Here is a 19290-nt window from a genome sequence, read left to right as displayed (position 1 = left end):
GTGGTCTTGTGCGTCTCCACGTTTCACGATTGGCCAACGTCATCCCAACACCGAGAACACGCACAGATCTGAGCTGAAAGCCTAGTTTGACAAATATATCACATAACTGCTATCGTAGTATCACTTAACGTATACCCCTGAGTCAAGGCTTTGTCAAGCCTCGATATGTCTACATAGCCTAGATATGTCTAACGTGCTTCGTAGTATACCCCACTGGTGACAATGTGTGCCTTACCTGTGGCATATTGTGTGTGTGTCTTACCTGGCATTCTTGCTCCAGATGTGGATGAGTTTGAGCAGAGTGCGTAAACAAACACACACACACACACACACCTTGATCTAGCCTAATTTGGCTATTTAAAGGCAATTTATTGTCAAAACACAACACACAATGTAAATTAACTATAACAAACATTAAAGGACTTGATCACACACAAACTACTATTTTATTGACTAAAAAATAATAATTATGTAGGAAGTTTAGAACCTAGAATTGACCTTCACACTAAAGTGCACCAAATTCAACACAAATGACTCAATACAATTGCAGGAGGTCTGCGTCCTTTCTTTTCCAGATATTTTAGGATTTCGCCGTGGTATCGTTGCAGTATCGAGCATCGAGATATTTATGGCAGGTGTTGTATCAAAGTCATAATTTTGGTATCTATCACTAACACACACACACACCTGAGGCCAGATGACTGCGTTGAAGATGGCATCGATCTGGTCTGCAGTGAAGTTGTAGGACTCGAAGCTGCTGAAGAAGTCTTGCACCCGCAGCAGCCCCAAGCGCCTCAGGTTCTTCAGAGGGGCAATGCAGCCTGGCTTCAACTGCAGCAGAGAGAGACACGAGTCAGAACACACACACACACACACAGTGTGGTCGAACTTTATTGGCCTATATCTGTGAAATGGAACAACATATCCAAATTATTTTGATAACTTGTGTGAGGCTTGGTCTAAACATTGTCTGTGAGAATTTTGGTGAAGATGTGATCATTTTTGAAGCCTGTGAAACTTTTTATGATGTTTGGCTTTTCTCTGAAATTGTGGCAAAAGTAAACATTTTTAGAGCATAAGACCAGGGTGAAAAAGATGCATCTGAATTTAGAAATTAATATGATGAAATAATTTTGAGTCTAGGTCAATTTGGTAAGGAGAAATAAGCGTTTTTGACAAGAGCGCCACCTTTGGGTGCAGTACCCCAAATTTTGGTTATGGGTAGTGGGGGGTACTGGTAACAATACTTGAAAATGTCAAGTTTCTAGGACTTACGGTTTATAGGAATATAGGTGATCTAGGAAAAAAGGCCTAAGTGGTCTAACTCACTGGTTCTCAACCTTTTTTCAGTGATGTACCCCCTGTAAAATATTTTTTCAGCCAAGTACCCCCTAACCACAAGAATTACAGACATATGTGGTATGCGCCTTACAGAAATAAGTGCCATTTTTTTATTTAGTGATTAAAAATGACCTTTCTGCGACTATCTGTGACAGAACTGATCTGACCTGACTGAACCCGAGTTTGCGTGTTAGCCAATGTGTCTATGGTGTCTGCACCTATGATTCTCTACAACTTTTTACTGCATTGCCATGAACAAAGTAAAGGCAAAGGTGTTTCTTTGTCGAACAAATTGGGATGCAATGTGAGCCTTGAATTGGATGCCATGCAAGAATTTGCTAGGATCCCAAAACCGGATTATTAACATTCTTTGCCATAGAGAAACAATAGCGTTGGATAATAAACATGCTTTGCCACAAAAACAGACAAAAACGTGAGGTAAGTCGAGCTATATGAAGTTATTATTTTGCTGTCACTTCGTCTGTTTTATAACCCAAAAGGATGTACTTGGTATCAAATGATAGCTCTGTGTCTCCTCTTTCATCAGACATGCGTGGCATATCTATGCGATCACAGGTCCGCGAGTAATTCTAACGAGAGTAATGGGTGTGCAGCATTGTTTTTTGTACATGATCGTTATTATTTTGCAGACACTTTGTCTGTTTTCATAAGCCAGAAAGATCGACATACTTGGTGCCAATGGATAGCCCCGTGTCTCCTCTTTCATCTGATATGCTTGCCATATCTATGCGTTCATGGGTTCGCGAGTAACGGCTCCTATACACACAATTGCGTTCCGTCAACGCATGCCAGAGGGTGTTCCCGACGGTAGCTATGCAAATGACTTGAAGTATAACCGTAATTTGATTGGTTGGTGCTGTCAGTCGATTGGCTTGATTGGCCGGTGCCGTCTGTCAGTGCAGCAACAGCTGAACTTCTCAACGCGAGCGGCGGGAGAAACGCAACGCAACATACCCACAATTCAGTTCGGCAACGGATGACGTGAGCCTATGTAAAGTGAATGGCATGCGTCTCCAGCAACGCAACGCACGCAGCTGTGTGTAGGAGCCGTAATTCAAACGAGAGTATGGGTGCGCAGGTGAATGCAGAGAAGAGAAGTGTAGACTGTAAATATGATGCAATTTGATTTAATTTCATGATTTTTGTTTTTTTTATTTTCATACTTTGACGTACAGACAAATGCGTGGTCTAGTTGGAAAGCCCCACTTTTGCTCTGTCACACAATAACGGTTTCATCTCGCTGTGATGAACAGTTGCGGAGTAATGTAACAGAGAAGAAAGGGTTTGTTTTTTGACAGACTTTGCGTCAATTGGGTCTGGGTTAAAATCTCACGTAGGCTACCCCCTGGAGTGCCTTCTCGTACCCCCATTTGAGAACCACTGTAGTAGTAGTATAACTGTGCCAAGATTCATGTTTTCTGCAAAAACGATTCCGGTGCTTAGCCGCTGTATTATAATAGGCTATCCTAAACTTACGCATACAGTTAGGAAATTCTCTGCCAAGCAAGGTCCTTTAGCAGACGCGCGCTCAAGTAGGCTATTACTCTTTTTTGTTATTACAGTTCTCTCCTCGTATACGAAGAGAGCTTGCTACTTCGCCTCTAAAAAATACGGTGCTGTCTAGGTTAACTGTTGATTGAAACAGAGAATGTCTAATAAGGCCTCTGATTGAACTAGCTGAAGGAAAAGGTGTGCGTGGCTGTCAGATTGGAAGAGGCGCGGTAGTTTATGGGATGAGTAGTTCCTTCGCTCGACATGAAAATATGTACATACTTACAACCGGACCCGCGTCACACAGAGCAGGTTGTTTGCGCCATGCCCCTTTTGAGGGGAAAAGATTCCCTCAGAACAAGCCAGAGTGAACCGGTAGACATGTACCAACCACACAGCTAAGAACCCCTCCCTGAGTTTCTTTTGCCTACCATGTCCTCAGAAAAAATCCTGACAGAAGAAAATTATGGCTACAAGCCATAAGAAGAGAAGACCGTATGACACTTCTGGTCACTGAGTGGGGTTGTTGCACCACTTCGTACTCGGGAGACTGTAGGGACATGTTTTTATATTAATTGAATTAAGCTTTTGTAGGTATCTTTCACGGTCAACGACCGGCAAAGTGGTTATGTATTGAGTGGTCATATTGATTTGTGGTATTTTTTGTTATTATTTACTCCTGCGATTTCTGTACGAATTACGTTTATTGACCCTAATTTGCGTTGGAGTTAATGAGAGGGGTTGTTTGTTTTCCCCCCGAAAGGGGCGGGAACGTTTGTCACGAGTCAAGTTCCCGGATGTGCCGGTCTAACGTATAGTCTTATATTTTTGGGGGATTTTCTGTTCGTTTTTTCACTCGAAATGATATGTTGTATCCTTATTAGACATTCTCTGGTTGTATGCTCATGAGTTACGTCGTAGCTCGTTAGCTCATGGTCTAAAACTCTTTAATACGGATTTTCCCAGACGTCGATGGGATAAATGAATGGGAAACTTACTTCCGGAAACTACGCCCTCCCGGAGGAGGGGCGGGGAAGTGAACAGGCCATAGTAAACCTGGCAGTAAGTTCATACCACTGACGTTGCAGTAGTAGTCAGCTGTCCTTTAGCAGTCTGAAAGTCTGAAAAAGAACTAGCTACCTGTTATTACCACTATTGTTTTCTGTGTTTACGTCCAGAGCAAGGTAAGAGTATGCGGATAAAGCTGCATTAAAAGTTTCTTGCTGTATAATCCCAGCCTTCATTTTGTCAGTAGCAAACGATATGCTAACTTGGTTAGCTATTATGAATGGTCAATGAAGAAATAACGCTTAATAACTTCTATAAAGTCTGTGAGTCTAAGTATAACGTTACGAAAATGTTCGAGCAATTGACTAGCCTACTGCAGGACATGTCGTGACCGGAATAGAAATATGTGGCATCAGTGAATTCTGTCTTAGAAAGGGACTGTTTTGTGCATTGTCTAGCTTCCATACACTTGTTATTCAGCAGACATATGAGATACATTCTTGATGTTTTTCCTTCCCTCCGTGTCATGCATATTATCCTCCATTCGTGTTTCGAAATGTTTGATTGTCCTCCGGTAGTTTGGTGCTTATGCTTTTTCACTGATGTAGGCTACACATGATTACCAACATAGCACAATGACAATGGACTATTTCTCTTTATTGACACAGGTTTTGAAATGTCAAAGAAAATCAAGGCAGGACCTGTGGTTGAAATGCAAGGAGATGAAATGACCAGAATTATTTGGGAGCTGATCAAAGAAAAGCTAATCTTTCCCTACGTTGACATGGAGTTACATTGGTGAGATGTCTGTGTCAGACAAACATGCCATCTCAATTCTGGTTTAACAAGCTTGCTTGCTCTTTAGATATTAGACCTGCCAGTTCTGGCCACGTGATATGTCAATGACCTTTTGCACAGAAAATTGTTAGAGCCTGGCCAAAGTGCATTATATCATGGCATAACTCCAGACTAGCATTTCAGGCTTTTAGCACAAATCTCTGCAAGTATTTGCATCACCTTATTTACATATAGGCATGGCATTTTGAGCACTGCATTTAACAACAATCTGAATATGAAACAATCAAATACAGCATCTGATCATTTGTACAGCTTGCCAGATCAGCAACAACTTCCATAACATTTTATAATCTTGTGTAGATGTGCACACAATGTTGAAGCACAGTGAGGTACATACACAACAAAATTGACAAAAAAATAAATAAAATAAAAACATTTGTTAAAGAATAGCCACAAGTAGTGTGGATCTGACATGAACATCCAGATCAGTGTTTCCCAACTTTTTCAGACCAAGGACCACTTACAGTAACCAATAAAAAAAACCCTCACGGACCACCTAGCTAAAAAAAACAAACAAAAAAAGTTGATCTACTTCAACAGTATATTACACAATAGGCCTACTCACTGAACCACCTTGCCTATTGTCTTTACACCTTGCTTATTGTGTCAGAGAATTCAATACGATTTAAATTGGCGTAGCTTACATAGGCAGTGTTGCAGAACTGTTTGGATTTACATACAAGTTGGTTCAATATTGCAAACAACTCCTCTATATTATATTTTACCATGTCTGCTCGCGGACCACTTGAGAGCTTGCGAACCACCCATTAAGAAACACTGACTTGGGTAATCCAAACTGTGGACTTCTTATCTCTCATACATGCCTTTGAGCTACAACGGGTCCACAGCCCTCGGACTCGCATAGCAAGCAAAGAGCTTGATCTCATTATCGCTCAAAACTGTGACACAGATGACGTAACAATTACATCGCTGCATCTCTCACATTAATTAATTTGGTTCAATCTGTGCCTCACGGAACGGCCCTCTGTTCTTCCATCCATGGTCTTCCAACACAACCTCTGCAACCTGTCACCTCTCCATTTCTCCTCTCTATTAGCCTCTGGGGAAGATCACATGCATGTTAAGATCTAGGGTAAAAAATAAAACTTTATACATCTCTACAAAACACATCTGAGGGGTATTTCACAAAACCTAGATAAGGGATTAAGCTGGGATTTTTAGGTTATCCTGGATGAATTTAGCCTTGACTTGGTTTCACAAAAGAGATGGCACATAAGTTACCATGGGGATTTATTCTCTGCACCTAGCCTGGTCCCGACCAGGCTAACAGCCAAGCTAAGTTAATTCTAATGGTAATTATGTCGTCTTATTGGTTCAGCTAGCTGTCATTCACATTAGACCTCCGTGCTAATTTTTAAGGAGCTTTATTACAGTGCATGAAAATGCACTGTTCTGTTATCCGAAGTCTTCTTCTTCTTCTTATTACAGTGCATGAAAATGCACTGTACTGTTCTTCCTAGGCAACTTCTTATTATTACAGTGCATGAAAATGCACTGTACTGTTCTTCCTAGGCAACTTCTTCTTATTATTATTCCGCTTACCACTTTTTCCGTACGCTATTTCTCTTGAACAGTTTAACTTAGAAACTTCATTCAAACTTTGTAACGTAGGTATTCAAACGGATGAAGCTGCTATGTCTTTTCAACTTTGAAACTTTTATACTTTTTAAACTATTAAAGAAAAACTTTTTAAAAATCCCCATAGACTTAACATTTGCCGATTGTGACATCATAATACGGCCGTTAAGCAATTAGAATCATATGGCAGGTGTTCAGGCCACCTGGATCAACTGCCAGTCTCAGGCTTTAAGCATACAAACTGGCCCTATTAAGACTACACATCCTGTTCAACTGCTTCTTCAAAACTGCTTTCAAAATAAAAGTCCTCACTACAATATTTCACTGTTAAACAATTTAACCCTTTAAACTACTGAACTTTTCAACTGTTCAGCCATTGTAACTGTTACTTGTCATCAACTATGACTCCTACCCACTGTAGCTAGTTAGCATGGTTAACATAGTTAACATGTTAGTTAGCATTTTTAACAAAACTGTTAAAAATGATTAGCTAAGTTAGCTAAGTAACATGGTTAGCATAGTTAACATTGTTAGCATGCTAGTTAACATTGTTAGCATAGTTATTATTATAGTTTTGACTAAACTATTAGAAAACATTAGCTAAGTTAGCTAAGTAATATGGTTAGCATAGTTAGTATAACTGCTAAAAAGGAATAGCTAAGTAATATGGTTAGCATAGTTAGTATAACTGCTAAAAAGGAATAGCTAAGTAATATGGTTAACATGTTAGCATTCTTAGTTTTTTAGCATAACTGTTATAGATTATTAGCTAAGTTATATAGTTAACATACTTAACAGCATTAGCATTATTAACATTTAAAAAAAAACTGCTAGAAAACATTAGCTAAATTAACTAAGTTAAGTAACTTGGTTAGCATTATTATCTTTGTTAACATAGCATAACTGCTAGAAAACATTAGAGCCATTCCACCTGTCAGTTATCGTCAACTATCTACCTAAATAATTTAACCTTACACTATCTACCTATCTATTTAACTGTTCAGTCATTCCAACTATATTAAACCTCTTCTACCAAGCAACCAATATAGTTTGTTTTTACTCTGTATGATACATCACAACTTTAGCATTTTCATGCACTGGTAATTCCTTGGAATTGCATTTCTAGTTATTCTTCCCACCAAATTTCTGCGTCTAATTCAGCTTTAACCGTTTAACGTAGAAACTTCGTTCAAACTTTGTAACGTAGGTCTTGAAAAGGACACGTGGGGAATGTATTTTTCACTTTTGTAAACTTTATACTTTTTGAGATGTTACTAAAAAACAAGCTTATTTTTCCCCATAGACTTTGTATTAGCACTATGACATCACAATGGACTAATGAACTTGATTTGCACCTGTATCATCTTCCAGCTGCTCACTACTAGGACCCATCAAAGGACCAGTTAAACTGATTGCACCTGTATCAACTGCTTACTGCTTAACTAGGCCAACTCTCTCTGTGTCTCTCCATTCTACAAGGATATAAGGCACATTCCATCCAACTTTCTATCCATTCATCCTCTTCAAACCATTCACTCATCCACCTATCTACATTCAACTTTTAAACTATATACTCTGTCTTTAAGCATACAATCTGGCTCTCTTACCACAACTGTTTCAAAATACATGTCCTCACTACAATAATTCACTATTGAATAATTTAACTATTTAAACTACTCAACTATTTAACTGTTCAGCCATTTCAACTGTCAGTTATCAACTATGACTCCTGCCAATTGTTTCCAAATAAAAGTTTGTTTGGCATTTTATGTTAATATACAGTATGTTTATATTTTCATGCACTGGTAATTTCCTCGAAATTATATTTTCTAGTTCCATTTATAAACTACTTGCTAAATGTATTTGCTCGCAAAACAAAACAGATTGTCTGCCTACTACCATATGGTTATTGTTTTAATTGTGATATCCTTATAATTATTAACATAGGCCTACTCATTGTTTGCTTATTTTATTGATAGACGTTTGATGAATAGCCTACTGTAGTTGATTGGAAGTGGAGGGGCAAGTTTTCGAAGGTATTTTCAACTATAATATTAAGGTATATCATATGTGCATCTTTGCAGTGGCAAGCACTTTCTTAATGATGTTGCGTGCCGAGACAAGGAAGCACTCACACGTGGGTGCATATGTAAATTTGCATTCAGTTGGTTTACCACAGTGGTTCTCAAATGGGGGTACGCGTACCCCTGGGGGTACGTGAAGGCACTCCAGGGGGTACGTGAGATTTTAACCCTTAGAACCCAATTGACGCAAAGTCTGTCAAAAAACAAACCCTTTCTTCTCTGTTACATTACTCCGCAACTGTTCATCACAGCGAGATGAAACCGTTATTGTGTGACAGAGCAAAAGTGGGGCTTTCCAACTAGACCACGCATTTGTCTGTACGTCAAAGTATGAAAATAAAAAAAACAAAAATCATGAAATTAAATCAAATTGCATCATATTTACAGTCTACACTTCTCTGCGTTCACCTGCGCACCCATTATACTCTCGTTTGAATTACTCGCGAACCCGTGAACGCATAGATATGGCAAGCATATCAGATGAAAGAGGAGACACCGGGCTATCCATTGGTACCAAGTATGTCGATCTTTCTGGCTTATGAAAACAGACGAAGTGTCTGCAAAATAATAACGTCATGTACAAAAAACAACGCCGCACACCTATTACTCTCGTTAGAATTACTCACGGACCTGTGATCGCATAGATATGCCACGCATGTCTGAAAGAGGAGACACAGAGCTATCATTTGATACCAAGTACATCCTTCTGGGTTATAAAACAGATGAAGTGACGGCAAAATAATAACTTCATATAGCTCGACTTACCTCACGTTTTTGTCTGTTTTTGTGGCAAAGCATGTTTATTATCCAAAGCTATTGTGTGTTTCTCTGTGGCAAAGAATGTTAATAATCCGGTTTTGGGATTCTAGCAAATTCTTGCATGGCATCCAATTCAAGGCTCGAGCCCTACATTGCATCCCAATTTGTTCGACAAAGAAACACCTTTGCCTTTACTTTGTTCATGGCAATGCAGTAAAAAGTTGTAGAGAGTCATAGGTGCAGACACCATAGACACATTGGCTAACAAGCAAACTCGGGTTCAGTCAGGTCAGATCAGTTCTGTCACAGATAGTCGCAGAAAGGTCATTTTTAATCACTAAATAAAAAAAAATGGCACTTATTTCTGTAAGGCGCACACCACATGTCTGTAAATTGCTCAGCCCCAGAGAATCCCTCCATCATGGTAATGATATTGCCATATTCATGACGGTCTGCCCTACACACATGAAATGCATGTAGAGCTATGAGCTTGCTGTGGTGTAAGTCAAAATATAAGAATTTGTATAAAACGCTTTTTATATTTTTAATTCTTTAAATATCAAAATAAAATGCTAGTACTAATACATGAAAAATTAAAATATACATATATTTGAAAAGTAGAATCCATGCAAAAATACTTTAAAAACAATTATTTAATAAATATTTCAGGAAAATATAAGTTCATAAAATTAATTTTATATTTCAGTAGGCTATTCAATTTCATTATCCTGAAAAACCCAGAGTCACCCCCATACCAGGATGGTTCGACCCAACCTGTCACATGCAACCCGCCATCACCTGTCATTCACTGTCAAAACTCAAACGATGGCGTCGTGGTTGAAGTGTAGCGGTAATTCTTGTGCGCTGGTTAGGGGGTACTTGGCTGAAAAAATATTTCACAGGGGGTACATCACTGAAAAAAGGTTGAGAACCACTGGTCTACAGTATATCAAAAGCGGTTGTTCACTTTGTGTGAACGACGCTATTTTCCGCGTCTTTTTTATTCCAACCGTGGGCAGTTTGGAGCAGAAGCGAGAAGGCGCACACATCCTGAATTACTTACACCTGGCTTGACATAGTCGCTCCTACTCATCCTGGATTGGCATTAGTGAAGCGAGTTGAGCTAGGATGACCAGACAACGCTATGTCAGACCTCGCTTTATCACTTATCTTGGATGTCTTAATTCTGCCTTTGTGAAATACCCCTCTGGTATTTCACAAAGGCAGAATTAAGACATTGGGGTATTTCAATTACTCTGCTCTTAACCCTTAAAGGTGTAGGTTTTTGAACGTTCTAAGTTCCGCAACAATTGAAGGTTCTAAAATTCTATGTTGAATTCAATGAACCCAGATATTCTTTAGAACGTTCATTTCTCAACATTCCCGTCACACCAGTGTGACGGTACTCCTTTAAGGGTTAAGAGGTGACTACTGCCTCTGGCCACTGACCACCACAACAATACTCCCGTGGAACCTTACGGTGTTGCCGAAAGCTCTCTCCAGTGTACCCTCCGAGCCTCTGGAAGAAATTCAGCTGAATTTACCATCACTCAAAACCGCCCTCGTCCTTGCCCTGACTGTGGTCAAGTGGGTGAGTGATTGAACATTGGATTTCACATCAGGTGTTACATGGTCGCGAATCCATTTTACCAGCCCAAGGCACTGGCCTTAGCCCTTAACCCTTAAAGGAGTACCGTCACACTGGTGTGACGGGAATGTTGAGAAATGAACGTTCTAAAGAATATCTGGGTTCATTGAATTCAACATAGAATTTTAGAACCTTCAATTGTTGCGGAACTTAGAACGTTCAAAAACCTACACCTTTAAGGGTTAAGAGCAGAGTAATTGAAATACCCCAATGTTCATCAGGGAGAGAAATGGCTACTTCGAGCGCTTTGTGCATACACCGATCTTTCGCAGGACTGACAAGCTGTTCATCTGCTATAAGGGTCAGGCAACTGGCCGTACAAGATCAAAGCAGAGCCTTCCTCACTGGCTGGTCGAGACCATCACTCTGGCATACGAAGCCTCGGGTGTAGCCACTCTTGAGTGATCGAGAGCCCACACCACTGAGTGTGGCTCCCTTTGCGGTAACAATGGCACAGACATGTTAAAGCTCTATCTGCCTCCAGGCAGTGCTTTGCCTGCTTTTACAATCTGGATGTCAACAGTTCGTCTGTAGCCTGCTCTGAGCCTCAGCTTCACACATGTGAGAATTGTCTTGCGCCAGCAAGTTGCCGCTGTCCACTGAGGATTAGAATCGGCCGATGGGAATTTGTCTAGCCAATGTTATCGTTGGCTATACAAATTGAAGAAAACCCAGCGTCAGCGAGCTACCACTGTTCATTGAGCCTTAAAACTTTGTGCTGAATGTGTATGCAAACCAACCAGTCGCTGTAGAGTAGAGTTTTTGTAGTACATTTCGCCTGTATTGCTGCTGAAACAGACGTTCGAGGAACCCGCTATCGGCTCTAATGCCATATGCAGCAGTGTTTCCCATACGTTGACTAATCTGTGGTAGGGTGCTACGAAATCAAAACAGGCCGCCACACATTAATTTTGTATGTTGTACTATTTAAATTAAAGATAAGAGAAAATCCTTTCATTGAGCTGCGCTTTTTATGCTGCAGCCTTTCCTTGCCCCGTCCCGCTCTCTCTCATAACGAGCCCGTTGACCCTACTCTACATGTGCATTTAACAAAACATTAACAATTGGTGAAGAATTGTTGTTGCCACATAGATAGATAGATACTTTATTGATCCCCCCCTGGGGATCAATAAAGAACCATTGCATAGAAGACGGCGGGCTAAATTGTTATTAAATCCGCTTAGCATCGTGACAATGCTGAGCAAATTTGTTCAAAACTGCTGATTTTAAAGTTAACTCTGCTAAGGTCTTATCACAACATAGTACATTGAGGAGACTAAGTTAAGTTATGCAATCAAGCAGTATCTCAACTAACGTTAGAATACTGTTTGGATGTCGAGTTTAGCATGCTTACTTATAGCTGCTTGTCAATTTCGTTACTCATGCAGGGCTCATTTTATTGACTCTGACACTGTGAATGTTTGCAAAATCCCGATGTAAATGGAAAAGTGTTTTCCAAGACTCAAAAGTGCTTGTCCCAAGGAGAAGTATGAACCTTTATTTTAACCCCCCCCCCCCGTTGTCAAAGTCATGCTACCGCCACAAATGCAATCAAATTCTGTGGGAAACACTGTGCTGACATGGGAGCCTCGTCCTGCTGATGGTGTCACTGTGTCAAACTCAGCTTAATACCACTGACTCACTGCTTAAGCAGAGGTCATTGGGAACCTGCCATTTGCCAGTGTAAATGTGGACGTGAAGCCTCAATCCGCTGATAATTCTCTTTGTGTCACAATGTATGCACCAGCTCTGCTTGTGCTGTATTGTTGGCTTATTACCTGCCAATGCGGAAGTGTAGGAGAACACTCTGCCATTGGTGGTAATGTCAGAATGTATATGTGACTCCACTGATGACTTATTAAGCCAGAGGCAAAGGTGTATACTACCTTGATTATTGGTTCCAGGTGAACTATGTGGCCACAGCTGCAATGAGGGCTATGGTATACGTGTTTTTCCATTGGTTGACAATCTCCTTGTCGAGGAGGCCCTAAGCCTGCAGATCATAGACAGAGAAAGCATGCTCTGGGAACAGAACACAGTTGCCTGTCTAGTGTAGCCATGGGCCTGTCTACAAGGAAAATGACAAGTGTCTTAGTGTGCTTCGCGGGTGGGGGTGCGACCGCACGCACTGCAACCCCACTTCCAACGTCACTGCACATTATATGTCTCTTTACATTTATTTGTTACCGTTTCATTGTGGCTTTACTGAGAAACAAATAGTTCGCAACACATACTGAACTTAAATCAAACATTCTTTAGAACACAGCTGATCAACCGTCTGTTTTAACGTTTGAATGAAGTTCCATTACAAGAAGTGACCAGACTACTTCCGGAGTGATATGAAAGACGTAAATCAGAAGCACAAAACCCGTTGCCATTGACAGCGGTAATTATATGATTCAGTGGTAATTACATGAATATATTTGACCGTAGAACGATGGGAAATCCCATTTAAAGTCAATAGAGCGTTCTACTAGCATTGTGAAGAGCCGTATAATAAGTGCTATTAAATCTGAAATTATGTTTTCTTTACTTGCTGGTGGTCCATAACTATGTATACACAACATTTCATTGTGGAAATCACACTTTTTTTATTATTTGATGGTGTTCCTTAGGTAGCTTCCTCAGTACCTGTCACAATCACCTGATCTAATCTAAAGTGTTACCGTCTTACCCATTATTTGCAGCTATGACCTGGGAATCGAGAATCGTGATGCAACTAACGATCAGGTGACCGTGGATGCAGCTGAGGCTGTTCAGAAATACAATGTGGGCATCAAATGTGCCACCATTACTCCAGATGAGAAGCGTGTGGAGGAATTCAAGCTGAAACAAATGTGGCGATCACCCAATGGCACTATCCGCAACATCCTGGGCGGCACAGTGTTCCGTGAGGCCATCATCTGTCAAAACATCCCACGGCTAGTTCCTGGCTGGATCAAGCCAATCATCATAGGTAGACATGCTCATGGTGATCAGGTATCACGGGTCTATTTTTCTCCTCCGTCTTTAAAAAAGCAATGAATAAAATCCTTACATTACACCATCAGTGATCAACATAGTCCTCACGTCGGTAACGTAACGTCATTGTCATTCATGTCAGATGTTTGACAAGCTAGAGTTTAAAGTGTCAGTCTTAGTAGGTCTCTAATCTTGATTGACATATAGTAACCCCCCAAAAATTACTAAAAATAATAAGTTCACTAAAGGTTACGGTGTGCTAAAATGCCAGCTATCATTATCAGCTGAAATTAACTCACACAGGCATTATGTTACGGCCATACATACTGTACACAGTGTTATTACCTGCAAAAATAACTTTTAAAAATGATTTTAATAAAGTAATAACATGGATAACAAGTAATAATAACATAAAAGACTTGTTTTTACCTTAGTTGATCCAGCTGTTTCTCCTTCAGATGATGTGAAGATGAACGATCATAGCATAGTGCTGCTTGCTCCTCTAGTGGAAGGAGACATTAACTCTTGATTTTATCTTCACGTAGTAAAAGAAATTCACGCCACAAATCCCATAACCAATCATATCCCCAGAAAGCTTATGATGTGACATTTATAAGGAAGTTTCCATTAAGAAAATCGGTTGGGGCATGGCGGAGCTATTAGACTTAACGTCTCCGGTATTGGGGTACCGAATTTAGAATGAGCCGTCTGCAAAGGGTTAATATCATAAAAGCTTGACCTTAACCTCGTAACATTTCAACCTTTATAGTGTATGGCTGTAACTCCGCGGAATTCTACTTTTGACTTTGGACGAATGAGGTGGCGACATGTCATTCCATTATGATGTACCTAGCAGATATGATACCCACACTTACAACCATATGTCTGATGTAATAGCCTCAAGTTGCCATGGCAACTCTGGGCCTGCTGGCTGCTTGACCCCCTCATTGCTACTTGCAGCTATATTTATTCATCTTCTTTCCACTGTATTGAGAGTTTACACCGTATGGTAAAAAGTTGTAACATTTGCTAGACTGATTGGGGACGGTCACTCGATTAATTTAATGTGTATTCATTTCAAGTGTCATGTCTGAACCTGAAGTGCTGTAGTGCCAGCAGTGGGTCAAATCTGGAGTTCCATCCATGTCCGTAACTTTTGAACCATATGCCCTAGGTTCAAATAAAATTACGGTGACGTTAACACACCAAAATCAATTACAAGTTTTCACAGGTCACAGAGTTTGTACACTGCACTGATGATCTTCAGACCAATCCTCACATACGTTTCCTATTGTCAACATTTTTTAGGCCACAATTTCTGTCCAGTGTTTAGAAAATTAGTTTTATGATAAGTCTTGTGCTCTGAAGTAAACATAGTAAACATACCATCCACAATTTAGGCTCAATAAGGCCTTTAGAATGTCATGAATAAAGATTATTTTTTTTTAATTTGAGAAGTACGAGAAGTTTACATCTAGATATCTCCTGTGATTTGTTCATGGTATTTTATGAAGTTATTAATGTATTCCTTTAACTTTCACCTCTTTCTACAGTACAAAGCAACAGACTTTGTGGTTTCTGGACCTGGAAAGGTTGAGATGAAATACACACCATTGAATGGGCCCCCAGTGACTTTTGTTATACATGATTTTGAAGGTAGGCAAATACCTATATGTTGATGAATCCACAATTGATTATGTTGGTTGACATTTTCTTGTGTCGGATTATTCAGTATTGGAGGAATGAACAATACCATGATATAAGTACAAGTAGAAATCTAATTCCTGTCAAGTAGCAACCTAGTAACTACCACTCAGAACAGACAATTATATTTCAGAATATAGGACAGTTGGCTGAAGAATTGGTTACTGGTTTAATAAATTAAAATACAGAGATGTCTAAACATTAGGGATTATTGTTACTATTACTAGTGCAGTGCCCGTTCAAACATGCTATTCCTGTAGAAAACGTGTAGCCCAATTGCATGCCGCAGGTAGGCCTGCTTTAAAAATAGGATGATGGGGGGGGGGGGGGTACTGAATATTGTATTATAATACATTATAATAAATATGCATGTGAGCAGAATTTAAGCATGGTTGGAATGTGACATTTCTTTCAGATTAAAATGACATAGCCTTAACTCAAAACAGCTGTTAGGCTTATATGTGAGGAGCTCTTTTCCAAAACGCTATAAATCCATTTCAATAGTTTTCAGGAAAATTCAATTTTTTTACCTAGACCCACACATAATTTTTTTTCCACACATTTTTTTCAAAACGGTATAAATCTATCCCAAGTCTTCAATCCCATCCCATCTTCAAAAGTGACCTCACTGCTAATAGATTATTTAGAGGGCATGCCAGGTAAAAGCCTGTCCAGTCATTTAATTACCAATGTAAATGACTGGAGTTACTGAATGGTACAGTGTCTTTGTCTGGAAGTGTGGTCTATTGTCAGATGACATGAAAATTGCTCTCTTTGGGTAGAAACACTTTAGGTGTGTTTGGCGTACATAGACGAAAAGAAGCCCATGCCTAATGAGAATTATGGCAGAGGTGCTGTGCTATACTGAATACACAGACACGTCCTGGCATTTCTCAACATTTACTGCAATATTACAACAATAAAAATAGCTTGTATACTGTCTTAATTGAAACATGCTTTGCGCACAAATGATAGCCTAGGGCATAGATAATGGACATCTCAACATAAGGATACATTAGAAGATGATTGGTGTAAACTTTGTCACGACGTGATAAGCAGTTCTGGCGCTTAAAAACGCAACGTTCCATTCAGTCTTCAATCATTTAAGCCGTAGTGCTCGTCATGAAAAGAAAACAGCAGCTTAATATTTTTCAGGTGTTTAACAGTAATAGGCGCACTGTTAGCAGTTATGCCGAAGGCAGTGAGATTAGGCATTGCATCCTACAGTCACTCTGTTTGTAACATCGCAGTTCGTGTTGATAAGATTCAGTTAATGCGAGTATGGATCGTCAAAGTTTAGGACGACCAAACAGCAGTGTAAGCAAATCCTAATTGTTAGGTTACCATAGCTGTCTCTTCTCTAGGCCTAGACCTATTGGAAATCACGACATACGCTCATTGGTTTCTTTTTTCTTTTCTTTCTTGTTCGCGTGTTGGGTAGTAAAGCGATAATGCATTTACGTACATCATGTGAGCCAGAGCCGATATGGCCAGAGCTGCTTGCTCTGTAAAGGTATTTCTGTCCCACCCAAATTTCGTTAAAATGGTTTGTTTAGAAGCCAGAATTTAAAAAAAAATCTCGGGGTGAAATCTCCCTCATCCCAGAACTTTGAAAAAGCTTGAAACAGCGCAAATTAATTTAGTCTTTTATGCAGTGGAGAAAGTGACAGCGCACAAAAAGAGAGTGCGTCCAAATTCACCCATTCTTTGCTGAACTACTTGCGAAGTAGCCAACTCATCACAGACATCACATCTATCACATGAAATAGCTTTTTCTTAGCTTTTAAACAATGTTAGTCATTAGTTGTTGTGGTAAACAGTTCGCGAGAAAAGTAACTTTAATTTAATCATATAACATTCTGCGCCCGTCTTCCTACCCATTCATCTTGGTGGAATACTTCACGAACTTTCCCTCAACACATGACAAACCATATATCAGAATAAACACAGAAGGATCAGGATGCTCTCTGTCTTGGATGCGCTCAGGCACACACGCACCACCCCTCTCTCTCTCTCTCCCGTCGTGTGCGGTGCGTGCTACACTCACATGCACACGCGCTCTCGCATGCGCTCTCTTAATCGCTCACTCTAGATTTCGGGAGATTTTATCTAATTTGTGGGTGTCCAGGTACGGTGGCGCATTGCATTCACATCACAAAAAAAAAATCAGATTATCTCGTAATTATGAGGTAATTATCTCGTATCTCATAATTACAATCAATATCAATTCTGCCCCCAGTACACTTGTGTGAGGCAATGACATGGTCTATTAGAGAAGACCTAAGCTTCCCAAGAGAAAGTCTGAAGCTGAAGTTCCTTTCAAACCTTTACTTAGGATTCACTGTAAAACTATGCAGACCAACAGAGTACATCTCAGTTATTTCCTTCGATGTTTTGTTTAAGAGCAATCATGAAGACTAGCATTTCAAGTTACAGAATAGAAACTAATGTGTTAGCTTATGGCTAATGTATATGAGAAATCCCATAGAGATGCTAACGGTTAGCATAATCAATAAAAGTAGATATGTAGATCCAACTTCAGTCCATTTACGAAAGGGTTACATAAGAAGAGTTCTTTGTTTACAACTGACTATTTTCTCTCAATATAATACGTGTAGGAAAAATGTGACTGTTTAACTCATCAATGCCACTTGAACAAGTAGCCTAGCTGCACAAAATAAACAATAGGCGTGCGTGTGACAACGTGGATGGAGGTAGCCCTAAGCGTAGTAGTACCTCCACCTACTGGTTAGGTGGAGGTAGCCCTAAGCGTAGTAGTACCTCCACCTCCTGGTTAGGACTGTAACGTGCAACATTGTATTGCCTTTGGGCAAAGAGTAGCCTATAGAAGCTTACTCTTTGCTTTGGGGTTGTTGGCGATTTGACAGGCTTATTTTTCATGCTACTTAAAGACATGTTAATCTGAACTCACACTATACTGACTTTGCACACATTCACTCCTCAGCACTCTCAAACATTTCCCAACTCTGAACTCACACTACAGTATACTGACTTTGCACTCATTCACTCCTCAGCACTCATGACCCCCCCCCCCCACACACACACACACACACACACACACACACACCTACAAGACTTTTAGCACTTTTACATCCCTCACCCTATGCTACAGACCTTATTTCATCACACGTTATTTATTTTCTTATTTCATCACACGTCAAAACACACACACACACACACACACACACACATACATATCTGACTTTCTCCAACTTTTGCACATCTCCATAGAACTTTTTATTTATTATTTTTGATTTCTCCTCCATCTACCCATGTCCTTGATTGCCTAGCCTTTCTGCCACCCCCCCCACCCCACCCCCATCCCCAACACACAAACAAAAAACACACACACTTACATCATCACTGTCATCACCTCATACATCATACAGCACACCTCCCTACATACACAGCACATTGTCTTCAGGATCTTCTTCAACACACATCCTCTACATACTTACAGCACACTGCCCCCACCTACCCACACACACACACAGTCACTGCTACACTGCCCTCCCGCCCACACACACATCTTCATCACCCCCCCCCCCCCCCCCCAATACACAGCACATTGTCTCATGAGGAAGCTTCTCCAACACACATATTGCACACTACCCTCTCCCCACATACACAGCACACTATCCCATCTCCCCTGTCACCCCCCCAACACACACACCAAGACCCCTGGCAGTTGGGTTAGCCCCTTGAGCCGTGGATCTGCCCAAGGTTTCTTCCTTGGTAAGGGAGTTTTTCCTTGCCCCTGTTGCTCTTGGGTGCTCCTTGTTGGTGCCCCCCCCC

At 40.3% G+C, this 19290-nt stretch overlaps 1 protein-coding gene and 1 long non-coding RNA gene across 2 annotated transcripts in view; one reads left to right on the top strand and one right to left on the bottom strand.

Annotated features, from left to right (window-relative positions):
- Window positions 1–708: 708 nt before the first annotated feature.
- LOC121685738 overlaps window positions 709–19290 on the bottom strand; it is a 28986-nt gene continuing 10404 nt past the window's right edge. Inside the window, exons 3-4 of the long non-coding RNA XR_006023424.1 lie at window positions 5663–5779; window positions 709–831 (exon numbers count right to left, since the gene is read on the bottom strand). This is a non-coding gene — a long non-coding RNA (uncharacterized LOC121685738). The remainder of the gene's footprint in view (window positions 832–5662; window positions 5780–19290) is intronic.
- Window positions 3883–19290, top strand: part of idh1 (isocitrate dehydrogenase (NADP(+)) 1) — a 36770-nt gene continuing 21362 nt past the window's right edge. The window contains exons 1-4 of the mRNA XM_042066253.1: window positions 3883–4037; window positions 4530–4659; window positions 13497–13788; window positions 15324–15426. Coding sequence (XP_041922187.1) covers window positions 4538–4659; window positions 13497–13788; window positions 15324–15426 — 517 coding nt within the window. The 5' untranslated portion in view covers window positions 3883–4037; window positions 4530–4537. The remainder of the gene's footprint in view (window positions 4038–4529; window positions 4660–13496; window positions 13789–15323; window positions 15427–19290) is intronic.

This window comes from Alosa sapidissima, chromosome 2, assembly GCF_018492685.1.
Source record: "Alosa sapidissima isolate fAloSap1 chromosome 2, fAloSap1.pri, whole genome shotgun sequence".
NCBI lineage: Eukaryota > Metazoa > Chordata > Actinopteri > Clupeiformes > Clupeidae > Alosa > Alosa sapidissima.
This window is presented reverse-complemented; position numbering and strand designations above follow the sequence as displayed.